The 21,693-nt window shown below is 36.6% G+C and overlaps 1 protein-coding gene across 2 annotated transcripts in view; it reads right to left on the bottom strand.

Annotated features, from left to right (window-relative positions):
* The window catches only part of RSRC1 (arginine and serine rich coiled-coil 1), a 148,714-nt gene that overhangs the window by 109,155 nt on the left and 17,866 nt on the right, over positions 1-21,693 (bottom strand). For both annotated transcript variants that reach the window (XM_026705857.2, XM_026705858.2), the window contains exon 4: positions 18,060-18,236. In XM_026705857.2, coding sequence (XP_026561642.1) covers positions 18,060-18,236 — 177 coding nt within the window. The remainder of the gene's footprint in view (positions 1-18,059; positions 18,237-21,693) is intronic.

Below are 21,693 nucleotides of genomic sequence, written 5' to 3'. Positions count from 1 at the left end.
CCTTGCCAAAACTATGGTCACAATCCATAGTCATCCCCATCTTCAAAAAGGGAGACCCCAGCCTAGTTGAAAATTACAGACCAATCTCCTTATGCTGCGTCACCTGTAAAGTCATAGAATCAATTAACCAATCCATTATCCTCCACTTAGAGACAAACAACTTACTCTCTAATAAACAATTTGGTTTCAGAAAAAAACTATCATGTAATCTGCAACTCTTACACTGCGAAAACATATGGACTACACAACTCAATCAGGGCAAAGCTTTAGTCACAATCTACACAGACTTCTGTAAAGCCTTTGATTCAGTGGTACATGACAAACTACTCCTAAAAATAAAATCTTATGGTATCTCTGGACACCTGCATAACTGGATAGAAGCATTCCTGTCAAATAGACAACAAATGGTCAAAATTGAGAGCGTGCTATCAAATTCTGTACCTGTCAACAGTGGTGTCCCCCAAGGCAGTGTTCTAGGACCAACTTTCTTCATACTCTACATAAATGACCTCTGTGATCATATTAAGAGCAACTGCATTCTCTTCACTGATGATGTAAAGCTATTCAACACCAAACCACAGACAATACTACTACCCCCACAAAAGACCTTGACTATGTATCAGAATGGTCAATCAAATGGCAACTTCAAATCTCAACAAATAAATGCTCTGTCTTACATATTGGTAGAAAAAAATCAGAAAATAAAATACAAGCTAAATAGTCAAGACCTTGTTGAGGATCCAAACTTTGTCAAGAACCTTGGAGTACTCATCTCAAATGATCTAAGTGCTAGAGCCCACTGTAACTACATAGCCAAAAAGGCATTAAGAGTTGTTAATCTAATCCTACGTAGCTTCTTCTCTGGTAATATCACGCTACTAACTAGAGCATACAAAACATTTGCTAGACCTATACTTGAATACAGCTCATCAGTCTGGAACCCATATCATGTATCTGATATTAACACAATTGAAAAAGTCCAGAAATATTTCACAAGAAGAGTTCTCCGCTCCTCTACTCATTGAAGAATACCTTATGCCACCAGACTTGAAACTCTAGACCTAAAAAACCTAGAACTACGCCGCCTCCGGTCCGATCTAAGTATAGTATATAAAATCATACATTGCAATGTCCTATCTGCAAATGAATACTTCAGCTTCAATCATAACAATACAAGAACACACAAAAGATACAAAGTCAAGGTTAACTGCACCAAACTTGACTGCAGAAAATACAACTTCAGCAACAGAGTGGTCAATGTCTGGAATACTCTACCTGACTCTGTGGTTTCTTCCCCAAACCCCAAAAACTTTAACCTTAGACTGTCTACTATTGACCTCATCCCCTTCCTAAGAGGTCTGTAGGGGGGCGTGCATAAGCGCACCAATCGTGCCCACCATACTTGTCCTATTGTTTTTTATTTTTCTTATAAGTATCTATCTCATGTATTCAAAACTATATTTACTCTTAGACCTGTATCTTGTAAGCGATTGACAAATCAAATCAAATAAAAAAAATAAAAATAAAGAATTTAGCTAAGGGGATTACACTTTACAACCTGAACAATCATGTGGTAGCTGCTGGCTGTCACCATGCAGCTAACCCTGAAGTCTTACACAGCCTTCCCATGGCCTTGTGCAGCCAGCAGCTGCCTCACGAAGGGCCATATCAGGTGTGCCTCACCGACAGAGAGGAAGAAGCAATGATCAACTGGGGGGGGGGGCAGAGGGCAGCCAAATGCAGGATGGCCAAAAGAGCAGAGGTAGAGGGATGAGCTAAGCCAGATGAATGCAGCAGGGCGATGAGTTGCACTAATAACAAACCACTTAGCAAAAATACAAACTCAAGAATAAAATGCAGCATACTAGGCTCCGGTGTTTTAATACTTAAATTATTTTAATAATAAAATACTTTTGGCATTTATAAAGATATACAAATCAATCTCTTTGCAGAAGACCCGAAACCCAACATACAGTGCTAATTTGGATACAGTATGATTTTCTATTTTCTATTATGAAAAGATTGTAATAAAAAGAAGTTACTTTTTGCTCTATTTTGAATATGAACATTTCACTGAAATGAAGCTTTATGCCCTTCATAATTCATTGATGTAAGGAATAAACTACTTTATATAGTCCACCTAAAAATTACTAAATTGTAAGTTTATATTTATTAACAAGAAAATGTGGAAAGGCAGTTTGGTGTAGTGCTTAAGGCATCAGGTAGAAACCAAGAGTTCTGTTCCCTTCTTGGACACAAAGCCAGCTGAGTGACTTCGGCAAACCACTTTCTCCAGGAAAACCCACACTTCTGAAACAACCTGCCAACCAAACTGCAGGGATATGTTCAGGCCGTCTTTGAGAATCAGACACAATTGAACAGAAAAAGAAAAAAAAACAATGTAGTGTAAATCTATTTTGTAGATAAATTGCCTGCTAATATGTCTATTCACCTATAGAAGGCCTGCATAACTAATGGACCATCAAGATGAATGCAGTACAGACAGGTTAATATCTGTAAAATGCTTTTTCTCCAATACTGTGCACACAAATTCTGTAATTATTTTATCTTTTTCTTTCTTTTTTATTTATAGTTAAAATATATTGCCACAAATTCATCTATGTATTACAAATAAACAATATTTTCTTTTTGCAAAACCATGTATAAAGGTCAATGCATTACCTGACTTCTGAAATTTTTCAGTTCAACTTATATTTCAAAAAAGTGTGGTTGTGTGTGTATATGTGTGTGTGTGTGCGTGCACATACGTTTTCATTTATTTAAACATTACAGTTCCATAGAAATAAAAACTTTAATTGCTGAAAACAAAATATTTTATGAAAGACATATGCTTGGGTTTTTTTAAAATATCTTCTAAAGCTTCTAGAATAGCTGATTAGCAAAACTGAAGTATAATTACAAGTTTTTAGAATCAAATTTCTAATCTTGTTTTAATGCTGCATTATATGTTATAAGATACAATGCATATAGCTTATAACAAAAAGGTCACTATTTCCAATGAATGATTGTTAAAGACTTTCCTGCTTTGATTGCCTGGCAGCAACCTATGAGATACATATTTAGATGATTACTGCATCTCTGAGGTGGGAGGGGGAGGAATGAGTGCAGTTTAGTAGTTCTGAATGGTACTTTAACTATTTAAAATCAGTAAAGAGATTACAGGTCACATTAACTGGATTTTCACAGCTCCCAATCATTCTGTTTCAACTGTTCATAGGGTCCAGTCAAACAAGAACCAATTGCTTCAACAATGCAAGACATTCGGAGCCTGAAAAATATTTCTTTAGGTTTAAAAATATTTCTTGAGAACAAAATAAAACACAAGGAAACAATATTACCAATTCTAGTACTGTTTAAAAAGCAGTACTGTTGGAAATTTTAAAGTGCTCTCAATTGCCAAATTTATACATTGTTTCAGACAACACATCTCTAAAACATACCACTCTACCACTCTATTGAATGGGGTAGGTGTAAAAAAATAGTTTCAAATAAGTTAATAAATCTTTTTGTATATGGCTTAAGAGTGCTTGTGTGGCGTTATGATACAAGCATCTTGGACAGAAGAAGCTCAGTTTGGGTCAGTCATTGTTAGTTCAATTTACATCATAGGTTTTTTGCTTCAGAACAAGCGGGTGGAAAGAATTTTAAATAAAGACACAAAGTATTACAACATTTGAAGAGAAAATAAAAGGTACATTTTCTTGATGTGATGAGGCATGATAAAAATCCAGTGAATACATAATTTTACTTGGTTACCATATCTCTTTTAAATAACATACATGAACACACTACATATATTTAGACTACTCTGACAGATCATTAATACATCTCATTATATAAGAATCAGCTTAGCCAGCAAAGCTTTTTTTAACTGTCCAAAATATTTTATTTTCAATTGTAGGAAAAACAGTTCAGTGGCTTTTGATAAAATTGTATTGCCTACTTTTTATAAGCATGTTTTTATTACTATTTATTATATATATTCATTCATGGTCATTTTCTAATTCATTAGAAAATTCTTATAGCATCACTATTATGATATACTGCAGAATGATATGCTACCAAAAAAAATGCTCAGGCTGAAACAATATGTATTTAGTAGGTTCTTGAATGCACATTTTTGAAAGAGTCAGGAGTTCAGATTAGTTCTGCAAACAATCTTCTATGCAAATCCCCAGCTTTACCCTCACAAAGTGGGAAATCATATCCTCAGGTCATGACAGCTGTTGTCTTTTGAAACAATTCCAGTTTGTCTATTACATGAGTATTATGTAATACACAAGCCTCCTAGATCTCCTTTTGGGCTTTATACCTTCCTACCCTCCTAGTTAAGTTCTGGATATCTGTGTACTCACCTGGATGCAAAACTCAAGCAGGTGTTTGCTCATGTTGTATAAGTGCTTAATATCTGAAGGCAAAACAATACTTTAGAGGCCACAGAAGCATTCATGAGCATATCTATGCAATTTCTAAAAGGAGCCCTATCTTTTCCTGGTATCACTTGTTTTTGATAGAGCAATGTTCTTGCTCATCTCAAATTTGGATGGGGCAGAAGAAGAGATTCTCCCTTCCATATAGTTTAGTTTACTTTACTTTATTTTATTGTCATTACGAAATCAAACACCATGTTCAGTGCACATCATGACCATGAAAATAAACACAAACACACATCCTTCACATTCCACACATTCAACCGAAAACCCCCAACACTGCACCAACACTGCACTATACAGTAGAATTCAAAAGAGCTACTACCCTGGGATAGAAGCTGTTTTTCAGCCTATTTGTGCTTGTTTTTATATTTTGTACCGTCTGCCAGATGGTAATAGTTCAAAAAAGGGTGCCCAGGATGAGATGGATCTTTGAGAATGTTTTGAACTTTCTTAAGGCAGCAGGAGCTATAAAGCTCTTCCAAAGAGGGGAGAAAGCAAACCAATGATTTTAATAACGTCATCTGGGCAATGACGTTAACACTCTGGAGTGCTGCCCTATCTGCCACTGTGCAATTGGCAAACCATGCAGAGGTGCAGTAAGTTAAGATACTCTCTATGGTGCAGTGGTAGAAGGTCACCAGCAGTTTTTCATTCAATTGTTGTTTTCTGAGAAGTCTCAGGTAGTATAGTCTCTGCTGGGCCCTTTTGACCAGTGCTGCAATGTGAGCGGTCCTCTTTTATGGTAACACCCAGAAACTTAAAACTGCCCACTTGCTCCACTCAGTATCCATTGATAAGCAAGGGCTGAATGTCTGATCTGTTCCTTCTATAGTCTACTATAAGCTCCTTGGTCTTATTGGAGTTGCGGACCAAGTTATTGTCTCCAATATAAGGGAGGATTAAGGATTAAATATTTCTTTTTTTTTACCAGGGTTACAAGATCCAACATTTTTTTATACTTCATATTGTTTGTACAAACCAAGAGTACAGAATAATAATTAATTTTTATTTTAATAAAAGCAAAAATACTTAATAAAACAGTTTGTACCAAATCACATGAAGATTAGTATATTAAAGTCAGAACCAGAAAAGAGATAGAAGGACAGAGAATAAGAATTTTCAGGAAGCAAAGGAACACTGAAAAGAAATAATAGGCTGGTGACATTCCTCTATATATTTTCCCTCTCAACTTTATCTAAGTGCTACCTTTTCTTTTCAAGATATTGGGTATTAGACATGACTCTCAGATTCAGTCTGGTAATTGATAGAAAATCCTTACTTGTCTGAAGATATCCAACTTATATCAGAATTAGTTTGGTTAAGTGGTTAAAGTGCTAACTTAGAAACCAGGAAACTGTAGTTCTGACCTCTCTTAGGCATGAAAGCCATCTGAGTAAGTTTGGGCCAGTGACTTTCTTTCAGCCCAATCTGCCTAACAGGGCTGCTATTATGACAAAAATAGGAAGCAGAAATATTTGGTATTTGGTATTGCAATCTTAAGTTATATATAAAAAGGCAATATAAATAATAATATTCATATTATTGCAGGCAAAGAAACTTGTAACCCTGCCTTCCTCAATCTCAACTTTCTCACTGGAAGAGAATACTGACCTTAGAGTCATAAATTTACCAGCTAACCAGCAGTTCCTTATTTTAAATAACTGAATAGCTTTCATGTTACTCCTGCCAATGTATGGAAACATAAATGTTTATGTGGTGACCCGTAGTCTCTCAAAATAACCGAAAACATATATTAAAGTCCGATAAAGCCTTCAACTTAACTTCACTGTTTTATTAGGCACAATTTAAAGTCACAAAAGTAAATAATGAGGCAAACAGAAAACCAAAACAAACTGCATTGATGAGAGTTCTGAAGCAAGCCGAGATAACTAATCATAAACTCCAGAAAAAAAACTGAGAAAAGTCCATGGGAAGAACGTTAGCAAAGATAAGCCTCTTTCAAGGCAAACACTAATTGACTCCAGCAATTCTAACTACGTAGTTGAAAACTTATATACATAGCTCCCACCTGCAAGCCACGAGGAGGATCATGGTAATCTCCTCTTGAGTAGACCTCGCTTTTCCCTGATCCTCTCCTCCCTGCGTGAACCTAGGATGGATAGGGGATGGGCCTGGATCCTCCTCTGACTGCTCAGCCGGCCTCTGCCCTTCCCCAGCCTCCTCCACCACCTCTGGAGCCACACTTCCACTCCCTGTTGGCTGTTCCTCCTCTTCCTCAGAGTCAGACTCCACCAGGGGCATGACAGTTTAGAAGAAAAATCATCAATTGTACTAGTATTTCATATAGAATACTAGATTATTTTATGGAACTCTGCAAATTCTACTTGTACATGGCACTTAAAATGTGAATAAAATCACCTGAAAGACTTCCCTTCCTTAGCAATATTGATGGCTGGCTTTGAGAAAGGCTGAAAGGCTAAGGAACAAGAGGTATTATTGCAGATTCACATAATTGAGAAAGCCAAAGAGTAACATACTGGTTATAGAAAGCTCATTACTGTTTTGATTGTGTGAAGTTGTGAAGAAAATGGGATCCCAAAACAGCTTATTGTCCTTCTGCAAAAACAATACAAAGAATAGAAATCCATAGTCCAAATAGATCATAGCAAAGGATCTTGGCTCCAGATTCACAAAAGATTGAGGCAAGCCTGTATATTTTCTTTGTAGGTGTTCAACATATTTGAGTACGGATTTAAAACTGGAAATAGAAACATCTATAGTCTGCATTATGCTAATTATTCCACTATGATAACTAAAAGTGCAAATGATCTGCAACCTTTAGTAATGGAAATAATAGGACTATGAAAAATGGGGCTGTGGTTAAATATGAAGACCAAACTAACCAGAACCGATAATGAAGATATTGGGGCAGGAACTTAAGGGATTTGCAGATTAATAAGCATTTGGGATAAAATACACAGTACAAAATTAAAATTCCATACAATATTTTGAATATTATGTTTGCTTCTTTTACTATACACATTCATTCAAAATAATTTACAGCTAATATAGCAGATACACAGTTTAAGGGAAGCCTTCACTCAGTAAATTTATGACAACTGATTACCGCCAGTTTTGTTATTCAAAAAGAGTTTCATTGTCATTATGGTATTTGATTGAGATGTTCAATGTATTGATTAATCCTGATTAGGTATCAAATTGTACAAATATTTAAATGAGGCATCAATCCAAATACACTTAAAATAGAACAGATAGGCTATGCAAACTGTGTTAGAAAAAATAAATCAATTCAAGAACAAACATATAACTGAACAAACAATGCTGCTTGCTACTTATTCTATGGAAAAATCTTGGAATTGTTTTACAGGTGTACTTCATCCAATCAAACATTTAGCATTTGTTAATCCTGAAAGATGACAAGACCTCTTTAAAACATCTCATCTTTTTCAATAAATTTTGCATAGAAACATGTTTCTCAAACACAGAGTTGCCTGCTGTCACATTGGAAGCATGATAAATGTTTAATGAAAACAACACCACACAGCTTGATGTCAGACAACAGCTATCACAAAGACCCACTTTGATCTAAACAGGCACTTTAAAAGAGTTCTGAGCATGGTATATACTACAGAACTCTTATAACCTATATGCAAATTAGGAAACATTAGCATAAATGACTCCCTGATGCATAAAGTACTATGAGATAAAGAAAAAAGACAATTTCCAACAATCTATGATTGCTGTCAAATTCAGGACAAACAGTCCTTGTTTATTTTGAACATCAGCCATGTTCTATAAATTTATCAATTTTATTAATGACAAAGGAATTATAGCCATTAGCTATGAAAAGAACTGTAATAATGAGTAAATTTAAAAAGAAAAACACTAGTAAGCATTTTCCTAGGAGTTACTTTAGAAGATTTATCAGTAAGAACAGTACTGTTTTTTAAATTTTATGAAATTTATGGAACATGAACCAGTGTTACAAACATGGTATAAGCAAGTACAAAAGATGATTTTTTGGCTTACTTAAGAATAAATTGCTTTGCATTGTAAAGGAAAATGTATTATGTATTTCCCAATGTGATATTATAATATATATATTACATTTCTAGAATGAGAAATCTTTTTTAAAAAAAAAAACTTTTCATTAATAACAGTTAGCTCTGAAAATAGTAACTATAAACATTTATGATCTTTGAAAAATTCTAGATAGAAATCTTTCAAAAGACTGAAGTTTACCTATTCAATCATGCACAAAATATTTCAATGCGTTGAATAATGACTAGGTAATGATCCTGAGTAATACCATATGGAAATCAGAAAATCAAATCTAATTTTCCACAATAGAGAAAAGATTTTTAAATAAAAAGGAAAAAATGTGATTTAATACAATTTAACAGATCTTTATGACACAAATTGTTGCTCTAATTCTTATCCTAGTTTTAATAAAACAGCAGAACCTGTTATATAGATCAAAACAGCTTTTCCTTTTAATATAATAGTTGTTTTACACTCACTGATTTTATAGTTTTAAATTATTGTAATCTGAGATAATCTGAGATAAAGAAGGAATATCTTGACTTCACTACAATTCCAGACCATTACTTCCTATCTCAAAAAAAAATCCCTATTTTTCTCCAAGTATTCTGAATGGATTATTGATTGCAAAGCTTTGGCTGAGCAAAGCCAAATAATCACAGGAATGCAACCTTAGTTAGAAAACTCTGGTAAAATGGCAAAGACGTGGGGCAGTCCAACGGAATAGGTACAGAAGGAGAAACTGTGGCACTAGGACTGGGAAATAGATTATTTCACACCTCCAGTTATGCTAAAAGTATTCCTAAAACTCATCTGAGGATACGCATGATAATTTCAGTTTATTACCATTATTTTCTTATATTGTTCAACTAGGATGTTATTGTGGCTTTAACACATTAAAGGAATTCTGCATTATTATTTCCAATAGTTAGACAAATTTAAATGACCACTATAGAGTGGTCAAAGCTTTGAACATCCTACTTTTTGCCCATTAAAATTCTGGAGAAGTAGAGACCTTGAAATTATGTTTTGTTAGTTTAGTGGGCCTCATGAAACATGAATTATGGATTTTATTTATTACTGAAAGATTTTAAAAATGGCCCAAAATTACTTTTTCAACAATACAAAACCTTTGAAAGATTCTCATTTATTCTCCATTTTTAATTTTGAAAAGGAAAATTTTAAAATGTATAATATTTTAAATTTAGAATTACTTTAGGAATGGAATAATGAGGTTCAAAGCATAGCTTTCAATTAAGCTTGTTTTGTCATAGTGGACAGCACCTAACTCAAGAACCTCAACTCATTGTTTTAATGAGTACATACATTTGTTCTGTGCAAAATCTTTCTACTATGTCCTGTTCTTTTTCAAATTGCACTAAATAACACTTCAAAATGACATATAGCTGTAAAGAGAAAAGTTTTTTAGATCCATATTCCCTACACAGATATTTTTTTGATCCCTGTCTGATTAAATTAAAATTCAATTCCACTTAAAAGGTATATAAGGAATTAATTACATCAAGAACATTCCTTCCAATTTCATTCAAAAGCCTATTATCATTTGTTCCTAACTTGTATAAAGTCCTTGATTTCAGTTATCATATACTAGTTGATCACTGAGAACAAAAATACTGTATGTAACTTTAATTATATAATAATTATAAATATTACACAAAATAAAATCAGTCAGGAAAATATTTCATTAATTGTTGAAATGATTATTTTAATCTAACATAATATGTGGATTTTAAACAACCTAGGTTTGGTTTGGTTTCAAGAAAAGTCACATTAAAGTATTTAGAGTTGAAGCAATTTAGGGATTAGTTAACAATCTGTTTTTCCAAAATTATTGGAAATATTTATCTTATATAAATTCAAGAGAACCACTCTAAAGTAGTACTGATATATAAATCCTAGAACTCTCTAACCTTTCTAGAGTTTAGAAAGTAAAAGTAAAAGCTTACTAACAGAAGTTATTTAGCTTATTTACATATTTAATAAACTGACAACTAATATTTTTTGGACAAAAACAACTACTAAATGTTGCCCAGTAATAGACTAGAATGGCATCTAGAATTTTGTTTTTTGCAAGAGTACATCTTTACAAAATATTTTTAAAACAATATGCCTTTTGTAATAATATTAAATTTATTAAAATTTCTACATACCACCATTAAAAAAACTTGCTACAATACATAATTCCTAGCAAAGTTACGACTGCAATCATCACTTGTAGATATAACCTGGAAGCAATTCATTTCTTCAGAGAAGCTGAATCAGAGAGAAAGCTCGAAAGCATAGATATGCCCACATGCTCGTGTGTATGTATAAAGTAATAAATCAGAGACAGATGTAAGCACTAGATTTAAATTAATTTGCTTCAGACTTATGCACATTTTGACAATATTAGTATCAGGAGAGTAACTTAAGTATAACATTATAGAAATGCATTTACTTACCTCCAGACATGAAATACCATAAAAATAAAAAAGAAGTACCTAACACAGTGTAGTCATTTTTGGAAATCTGATAGATGACTTTTATTAGAATAAAAGGTTCCACTGAACAACAACTCACAAAGAGATCTATTAAAATGATCTTCCAGGGTTTTTGCCAATGAAAAACATCTGGTTAAATTATGGTCATGCAATAAATACTCCTTTCTTCAATAAATCATAATGTTGATGATCCAATTATGCATTTAAACCTAGCATCACTGCTATGTCATATAAACCGATTATCTTAAGAAGCAAAAATGACACTTTATAAACAGTATAGGAAAAATAGTAACTTTCCACTGAATGTAACATTTTAATACTTATCAATATCAAGCATTTTAAAAAGAAAATTAAAGAGATAATATCTGAGCTTATTATTTGATTAATGAAGGAAAAAAAATGATATATAGCAAAATAATCCAGTATAAATCATTTGCCAGAATTACTGAATTTTGGGTCCTTGGTACTCTTCATTCAGATGTTTCATTGCCAAATTAGATAACATCTATAATACTAGAAGGAGTGGGGTTTGCTCTTATTTTTCTATACTAATTGTATATAAAATAGTATATCGTACATAAAAATAAGTGCACATTCCATTCCTTTCTAGCACTGATGTTACCTAGTTTAGTAATGAAACATCTGCAAGAAAACCACTAAACTTAGAGAGCACCAAGTTCAGCTGAACTACAAATATTTTTTCTATTATTATTGAACTTATAACACTATCACATGATAAGAAGGAATTATCCAATCTGATCAACAAATTTCCAAAGGTTTTTAGAAAATGTCCTATCCATTTTAGCAAACATGACTGGGGTATTATATTAGGCAAGATGGGTGGCCTACAGGTTTGATAAATAAATAAATACTACATAAATTATCAGTTTTCTGTAAGTATAATATGCAGTATAAATGTAATGCTCTTCTTTCAAAGTAACTCCCATTATTGCCTATTGCTGCCTATCTATTAGAACATCTAAAATCCACTGATCATATTTTATATGAGATGTTTCTGAATCTTGGGAAGATTTCTACTCATGTCATTTTAAGACAAATGATTTTTGAAATGGTATACTTTCCCAATCTAAGAGGTCCTTGGTGCTCACTGAGCTTAGTTGTTTTCTTGCATTACCCATTTCATTACCCCACTCTGTTGCAATCAATATGTCTTCAATTCTTTCAATATTTATCAGTCTGCTAATAACACGCAAATCACATATTAGAGAAGGGGGGGGCTTTTTTTTTTTTACTTGCATTGCTTTTTAGATTTAGTCCAGGCTTTCTATCTGCTTTAATACTTTTATGGATTGGGGGGGAGGGTTTCTATATGCCACCAGTATCTGTTAGAGTTAGATGGTATAATAAAGTATTAGCATTTTCTCATTCTAACAATTCAATTGTATATAATGATTATTGAGAATGCTTCCCTCCAGTCAATAATAAGTTAATGAGGAAGGCAGATAAAGTGGGGACTAATAGTTTAAAGAAGTAGTAAGTCTTCCAAATCCAAATGAAGTCACATTCACCAGAAAGTGCAGACATGAAGTTGGAAGATGGGGTGTTTTCTCAGGTTTTATGTATTGAGACTTTAGCTATGACTAACTTTAACTGATATACCTGTCCCTTTCTAGAAGAAAGCAACCTTTAAAATGCTAGTGACCTCTAGTACTGATTGCTATAGCAAATTCTACACGCCTTTGCATCTAGTCACAAAACTGCTGATGATACAAAACTCAGCAGCCCAGTTAGTTTCTGGAAAAACTCAAAAGAGCCACATTATGACTGTGCTTAAAAGCACACCAGCTGCCAATTTCCTTCTGGATGAATTACAAAGTGCTGGTTATTAGTTTTAAAAACCTAAATGGCTTGTGATTTTTTTTTCTACAACTCACATTATCCTGAGGAAGTTTTTCCCTTTATTTAAATAATATTTTTAAAGAAATTTAAAGATTAAAAAACTAATACAAACTAATAAAAATATGAATTTAAAAAGTGCAAGGAGAAAGAGGGGAAGAAAAAATGGTTAAAAAAGGAAAAAATTATAACGTAATGACTTCTCCTCTCATCAAGATAAGTTCAATTTCCGTAATTTATCACTTTCTCTAATATTTTAACCTAAAATCTCTTTGTGTCATATTTCATCTTTTATTTATTAGCCAACAGTGAAGCTTCATTATTCAATCTTAATCCAGCAAATTGAAATCCATGCTACCAAATCATTGTTCTGATTTATTATTTGTATATCCCTTTTAACTATTAAAACAGCAACTGGTTTCATTTGTAAATCCATATAACATCTTTGTCAATATCATTCTAGTAGCCTGTCAATTTTAAATGCATATCCAAAACAGCCTAATTCAAAGTTTTATCCTCTCCTCTTTTGAGTCTATTTTTACAGAAAGTTCTGAGTATACTGTTGCCAAAAATCCTTGAATTCTTCCAGAGTTACTTTTCTCTGTTCTGTATTAGTTGGTTTTCTCCTTTAATTCGACAACAGGTATTTCTCTGCCCATAACCCCAACTGTAGAGCCTCTCTCATGAGGACTTTGGACCTTGTCCCCCCTTGCCGGTTGACATGAGCCTTTGCAGCCATGTTGTCCATAAGGACTAGAACATGAGAGCCAGTCACTGAGTGCCTGAAACGCTTGAGCCAGAAAAATTGCTCTTAGCTCTAGCCAATTTATGGGAAGGATCTGTTCTAACCTGGACCAAATGCCCTGAGCTAACTGGCCCTGCATATGGGAACCCCAACCTATGAGGCTGGCATCGGTGGTTATCACTAGCCTGTCTGGGACCCTGAACAGGAGTCCCTTCCAGATTGACGGGGAACGCCACCAATTGAGAGATCTCTGGATTTGTGGCAGGAGCGAGACCTTGATGGATGAGTGGCTAGTTCCTGCTCATTGGTAGGGAAGCAGGAACCACTGGAGCGGTCGGGAGTGGAGCCAAGCCCATGGGATGATGCCAATACAGGAGACCATCTTCCCCAGAAGTTTGGACAGCAGTGACAGGGGGACAGCTTGATGTGTCTGGATCTGGCTGATGATCTCTGCAAGGCTCTTTTCACGATCTGGAGACAGGAAAACCTGGCACAATGTGGTATCGATGACTACTCCCAAGTTGTGGTTGTGGGAGAGAGCTGGCTCTTTTTGGTGTTGATGGAAAATCCGTGGCTCTGGAGATATAACAAGATAATTTGCAGATCCCGATGGGCCGCATGGATGGAGGACGGAATCAAAATGTCGTCCAAGTAGCATTGGATCCTCACTGGAACAGAACGCAGAGATGACATCAATGCTGCCAGAACCTTCGTGAAGACCATTGGAGCCGATGAGAGGCTGAAGGGAAGTGCTCGATACTGGTAATGGGTATTCTGATAACAGAAACGGAGAAACTGGCAACGATGAAGCCAAATGGGGATGTGGAGGTAAGCCTCCGTGAGATCAATGGAAGAGAGGAGATCGCTCTCCCGAACGCTCTCTAAAATAGAATGCAGAGTCTGCATTTTAAATCGCCTGTATTTTACAAACTGGTTGAGAAATTTTAGATCAAGGATGGCGTGCCACCCCCCCACCCCCCCGGGAAACAATGAAATTGAGAGAGGGGAACAGGTTGAATAGCCCTGATTTCAAGAAGGTGTTGAATGGCCTGATTCATGAGGACTTGCCTTGAAATGTCCCGAGAGACAGGACAGATCAAAAAAATTTCTGGGGGTGGCGTTGGAAAGTCCAGTTGTAACCCTGACCTAATAGTGCTGAGCACCCAGGCGTCCGTCGTTAACTCCTCCCATTTGGAGGCAAAGAAGGCTAGGTGACCTCCGATGGGTGGGGAGAACAAGGGATTACTTAGAGCGACAGAAGGAATGACCCCCTCCCCCCCGAAAGGGCCGTTTACCAGTAGAAGGTTGTTGCCTGCCAGATGCTTCCACACATTGGTCTTGGCGTTGGGAGTAAGGCCTCTGAGAGCGGGGAAAGTGGGATGAGGTCTCCGTTCAAAAGGCAGGAGGGCGATAAGGAGCTGGGCAATAGTTGGCTTTCTTCCCAGAGGAAGAGAGAATTTTATGTTTATCTCTGGTTTCGATGAGATATGGTTCCAGAGCATCGTCAAAAAGCTTATCGCCTGCGAATGGAACTGAAGCCAGCTTCCATTTTCAGCGTGACTCTGCCTGCCAATTTCGGAGCCATAACATCTTCTTGCTGCTACTGAAGATGTCATGGCCCTAGATGCAAATTTGGCGGAATTGAGAGTGGTATCCGCAGTGAATTCCACCTCTGTGATAATCTTATTAAGGTCTTGGTGAGACCGAAGGTCAGAAGCAGGCAATCTATTCTGGAATTGGCACAGCCACCGTATGGATGCCCTCGTGAAAAAGGATGCTGCTGTTGAAGCCCAAACAGCCCATGCGGCGACCTGGTGATTGCGCTCAAGGGTCTGTTCGGAATGTTTATCATCCAGTTTCAGGATATCTTCTGGTTCTGTGGGAGTGCCAGAAGATGAGAATGAGGCCAGAACCGGAATGTCAACAGAAGGCACTTCCAGGGCATTGTCCAGGGCTGGGCTGACATTGTAGAAACGCTTATCCAGAGAAGATGGGCGAGGACCTGCCAAAGGGGAAGCGCATTGTTCCTTGACCATGTCCAGGAACAAAGTGGGAGAAGGCAAAACCTCTGCATGTACTACAGGCTTGGAGAAGAGCGAATCCTCTTGGCTTGAGGGATTTCCTTGTGGTTCGGGAGCCACTTCCTCCAGTGACAGCTTAGCAATGACCAAGGCCTTGCTGAGTAATGGCCTGAAGAGAGTAGGTTTGAAGACCAATGTAGAGGATGTCTGTTCTGGGCGAGAATCCTCTTCCTCTGAAAGATTTTGGTCAAAAATCTCACCTTCTTCACGCTCTGAACGAGAGGAGTAACTGTGTTCAAATGGTGAAGCCCTTCCTTCCTCATCAACCTCCTCCCATTCTGATAGAGAAGAATGGACCCTGAGCTCCTGGGACCTGTGTAAATCAGGGTGATGAGGCAAGAAACTTATAGATTGAGAAGGGAGAAGGGCCTGAACCCTTTCCAAAAGTCGAAGAATTTGCTTGAAGCCTTCAGCCAATCCCTGCCTAATGGCCAATGAGACATCTTGGATATCCCCTGGTCTATGCTCAAAGGTAGAGGCAGAAGGCCGAAGGCCCGCTACTGTGGGAGTGAAGGTGGCTTCAGGCCTAGATTGAGAAGAGGTTCGAGGCCTGGAGGGAGGAGGAGGAGCATAGGGAGCCTGTTGGAAATAGGGCCCAGATCTGCTGAGATCCTGAAGATCTGATTGTTCTGCAAAAGCCTCAGGAGACCAGGATGGAGGGTGAAAATGCTCATAGATAACTTCTCCTCCCCTGGGAAGGCTTGGCTGGGGCCCATGGGTATCACCTGAAATATGCTGTATTTGCACTCCCTTCTGTTGAATAGTTCTGTTGAACTGCCTCTCCAGGGTCGCATATCTGTGCTTCTCTGCCCTCAATTCAGCCTGAGTTGCCTTCTTAGGGGCTAGAGCCTTAGCTTTGATTTTAGCAGCCACCTCCCTCTGGACTGATTGGATGTGTTGCCTACGTATTTTTCTCTTATTGGGCTTAAGAGACCGTTCCACTGGGGCGGGGGGAGCTCTGCCTGAGTCTTATCTTGCTCCATTTGTAGAATAAAGGCTCTTGCGTTGGAAAGAAACTATTTAGAAATTTTTTTATTAAGTCCTTTAGGGTATAAAATGGCCCCCGGGCTTACAAAATGGCCGCTCACCTCGTGGTGGAAGTCTTCAATCCAAGATGGCCACTGACTAGGGGAAACAGGCTCAGAGATCGAAGAATCGCTCCTTAGGCTATAAAGAGCCCCGAGTGAAGTCAGCAAAGGAAAATGCAGCCGCCGGCCACACGATCAGCTGGCTGACACTATCGGTTTGCTGATCGTTTTTTACGATCGCTCAAACCGCGGGCATGGGGGAGTTCTGCAGACGCTGCCCAACTTGCCTGCACAGCGCTCTGGCAACGCTGCTCCCAACATTGCAGAAGAGAGAGCCCTGCTCTCCTGGAAGAGCAGCTGCCCAGATCCCTGAAAATCGCTGGTGATTGCTATCTAACAGAAACGCTTTCAGAGACGCAGCTACTGACTGAAAGGAGCTGAGTCAAAAGCTGGGGTCTCTCCCGGGGGCTGGCTTTTATATCTTAGTACAGACTCAGCTAAATGACATCATAGGAAGGAGTCAACCCATCCTGGGCTCTCGATGCAGTGCGGAGGAGAACAGGAACTATATCAAAAAAGCTTCACTAAGAACATTTAAAAAGCAGAAGCAAGAAACAGACTCCTTGCAAAGAAAAACCCCTCTTTAATTACATCTTGAGAATTAACTGCATTCACCAACAGAAAGTCCAGGCAAGAGTCCTACAAGTAGTTAACTGATGTAGTAGTCCTTATTAGCTTGTTAAGATAAATGCAAGGCTGTGAGCTTCAAGCTGGGAGGCTGCAAATTAAATCAAAGAAATAGACAAACCTCAGTTCTGGCAAGGCAGTCTTTGTGCCATGAATCACACAAGGAGCAAACTTTCTAGAAATACGAATGATTGTCTGCTATAACCACCCCTCCCTTTTCCTCCTATTTATTCCCCAGCCAGGGAGGGCCATTCAGCATCATTTGTTTTGTTTCCCAAGCCGACTCATTGTCCTCTGTTGTTCACCTCTCCTATCTGCTCTGTGCATATGTACATCTGGAACAGGCCCCAGCTGTTCGTCCTCCTCATTCATCTCCAACTCCAAAGGCAGTTGCCTCTCCAGTGGCTGGGAAATGTTGGATAGCCCTGGCCTGATGCTGAGCATCTATCAGAGCCTTCCCCAGGCTCCAGAACTGGCCCAAGTTCTTTCCCAATCTCTTCATCATCCAAGTCTGCCACCAGCTCTGCTGGTAGCGCTGCAGAATTAAATTAAAGGGCAACTATGCAGTTTCACATCCATTTTCTTACAAGAGCCAATTAAATTTCTATGAAAACCCCTTAAAATGAAATGTTATATAACAACATTCAAACTAGCTTATTTAACATGTTTCCCATGTTACCTACCCACTTTTGTTGTAATGCTGCTCTTTCTCTTTTCCTCTGGATCTTTCCTTCTCCCTTGCTTTCTCTTTATCTCTGCCTTTACGTCTTTCTTTCTCACGAGACCCACTACGGGTTCTCCTGTGACTAGTTCTTTCACTGCTGCGACTGTATGATCGTTGTTGTGGTCTGGAATGTGATCTACAATTAGAAAAATCAACAAAAACCATGTAAAAGAACAATTACAGAAATAATTACAATAATTTTAATACTGTTATTCATTTATTCTTAAACAGTTTGTTCATAAATATGTATTTTTTAAAAGATGCAGATAAAATTAAGTATGTGAAAACAAACCTAGAAGAGATTAATTATCAAGCATGAGGCAACAAGTATATCACAAGCAGGGAATTATCATTTCCTTCAGAACATGGAGAAACAAGAACAGGAAGCCATAACAGAGTATCAGACCAAAAGAAGCTCCAGAGTAAACTAATTTAAAAGAATATTGTTTATAAAAGAATAAGAAAGACCCAAGCACAAAAATAATTTGATGATAATTTAGGATTTTTCAAACCAGGTCCAGTAAACCCTCTAATTCTGTCAGAGATGACGTGCAAAAAAAAAAAAATTGAAACTTTTTTAAACATAGCCCATTTTCTATCACCCAAGCTTTACCTTTTGAACAGAGGTTCTGGGAAATTTTGTTTTAAACTAAGGGGTTCAGGAGCTTGAAAATGTATGAAAATCCCTGCCTTAGTTAATAATGGGAAAATTTCTCATCCTTTTTTTTTCCTTTTACAATATTTACGTGCCTTCTGAATCCTGTCTGGAAGAGTAAAAGCTAATCTTGAATTATATGAGATATGCAAAAATAGGAAAATTGCATTTAGTTTGGGACAATACTTCTCTCTGCAGTTTTACCCTAGTTAGGTTACTGATGATAACTTGTCTTCTTTTAAGTACAACTTTTTCTAGTTTCCTACCTAGAAACTAGAAAAGTAGACCCTAGTTTCCTGGATCATGTGAGATACTAAGAACAGCAAAAAAAGGTGTTTTGAAATATATAAAGGAAAAAGAAAGGAGTCTATATACCAGATTCTCATTAAATGGAATAAAATGCTAATAGCTAACAAAAACAAAAAACTAACTCAGCTCCTATTTTGCTTTAATAGAAGGATGCGCTTTTCATCAGGCAATTGCAAAGAGTGGAAAAAAGTATGGGATTTATAGAAATATGGTCAGGGAATCTATATTTACTTTGATCAAATTGAAACTTACCTTTAAACAATATGAAGGTTTCAGCTGGTAGTTTAGTAAAATATTTCTTTAATACCGCTCAGAAATCTTATAAAGATGTGCCAAGCAATTGGAAGAGGGCAACTGTTTCCTTATCTTACAAGAAAAAAACAAAATGCTGCACTGGACATTTGCAGTAATATGAGAATGGACAATGCATGAACATTAGCTACTTTAGAGAGATAGCAGAGGAAAGAACGAAATGGAAAAATTGAGAAGCAAGCAGTGAGTCAAACTTCAGCTGCAACTAAGCAGAGATGGTATTCAGCAGGTTCTGACCAGTTCTGGAAAACCAGTAGCGGAAATTTTGAGTCGTTTGGAGAACTGGCAAATGCCACTTCTGACTGGAGATTTTACAGTATTCTTCCCCTACCACACCCACCAAGCCACACCCACAGAACTGGTAGTAAAAAAATTTGAATCCCCCACTGCAACTAAGATAAAGTTGATACCCAAGCATGTAAGCTATATAAGAGGTGGGGATGTTGTAAACCAGTTTTCAACTACTTTGCTATTTAAAATCACTTTAAGATAAAACAGATTTTATTTTGACTAAACCCTGGAATAAACCAAGTTTTGATTCTGTTAAATCACAACTCATCTGAAATATTTTGGCAAAAGAACACAAATCCAAGTTTTGAATTCAGGATTCAAAACAGAGTTCATGCACACACCTAGTTGAAAACTATTTGGAACTTCAGAATTGTAGCACTTCAGAATTGGTCACTCAGCAATGCTTCAAAAGATTTGGGAATATGAATATAGCATTGATTTGCAATTCTTGAAAGCAGTTATAGTCTTTCCTGGGATCACATAACAGGTACAGAGAACATCAGTGCAATTGCAGGAAAAAAACCATAATTGCTTCAGAGTGTTGCAGACAGATGCTAAGTCCATATTCCCATTCATTCTAAAACATCTTTTGGAAACTGAATTCAAAATTCTACATACCATAATTTTTTTCAGATTAATTAGCCAGTCAGCATGGTTGTTTCTACCCATCTGATTCTATCAGGAAGGGCGGGCATGCTTCAGGTTCCACCAATCAAAGAATGTTGCGTGTTGGGTCCTTGAAGATGTGCCCTTTCTCCCGTGTTATCCAACTTGTGGAACATTTTACCTATGGACAGCAGGATTACCTAGACCCTGCTGGTCTTTTGTAAGGTCCTAAAGACCTGATCCAGGCAAGTCCAATTCAGAGGGAATGAAATCACTGGAGGATGTTTACCTTGGTTTAAGTTACAAAAATTATAGATGAATATTTATGCAGTATTAAAAATTTCCAATTATTATTATTAAAATCAAATGCCAAACTATTTAGCAATAACAGTAGCATGGTGATTCATTAATGGAGAACATTATTGTGTCTAACTTATAGAGCAGACGGATGCTTGGCATCCCTTAGCATCTCTAACTATTGACACAATATAAGCAAGATTTCACCATCTAAACTCATAAGCAATCTCTTTATTTCTTGAGCAATTTGTACACACATTTTTTAAAAACTCTGAAGATATCTATAAAGGACTATCCAGTTATTGTAGAGCAAGTACTAATTTGCTAATTTCTTCAGAAGTAATTAATGAAAATATTAAATATTGAACAAAATATCTTGCAGTAAATTTAACATCTGCTCATAAGCATAATTGGTTTTGCAAGAGCCTTATGTAGTCCAAACACTAACCAAGTTGAAACAAATAAAACAGATTTTAAAACAGGTTTGAGAAAATCTGCATCTAATTAGCAGGTAGGCATCACAACTGCATAACATTTTATACATTTGTATTTATGAAGTAACAGAAGATCTAAGAACTTTTTAAAATGGCGTTTATTGTTCAAATAAGAACTGTGCTGCATACTAAAGTGATTTAAATCCTATAGAGCTGCTTTGAAAAAGATCATAAATGGTGAAAGAAAACATGTGGAAAAACTGTAAAACTAGAAAGAATTTGCGACAGAAAACAGATCCGCATTCCATAACCAAAAGGAAACTACACTTAATTAAATGTACACTACATCTGCAGTATCATCCTAATAAAGAGTGAAACTACTAATGTTCATTGTTCTGCAGTGAATGTGGCCATTGATTGTCATTTAACATTCACCCAACAATATTACACTAATACAATAAAGCATTCATTAATATATACAGTTTTCAAAAAGGTAAAAATGGTTGGGTCTTCTTCCTCCTCTATCATAGAAGACGAGTTAAGTAAGTGAATTATACCCACTAGAAAACAAAACCAATTGCATTGCTGAAATTTTCCAAATTGCTAGTATGCTATATTTTGAGAATCAAATCAATCAATAACATTTTGTCTAATACCAGCATCAGTTATTCAAACCAAACAAAGATCCC

The sequence above is a fragment of the Pseudonaja textilis genome, chromosome 4 (genome assembly GCF_049901715.1).
Source record: "Pseudonaja textilis isolate UNSWEBS1 chromosome 4, rPseTex1.2, whole genome shotgun sequence".
NCBI lineage: Eukaryota > Metazoa > Chordata > Lepidosauria > Squamata > Elapidae > Pseudonaja > Pseudonaja textilis.
Note: the sequence above shows the minus strand (reverse complement) of the source record. Positions and strands in the feature narration are given on the sequence as shown.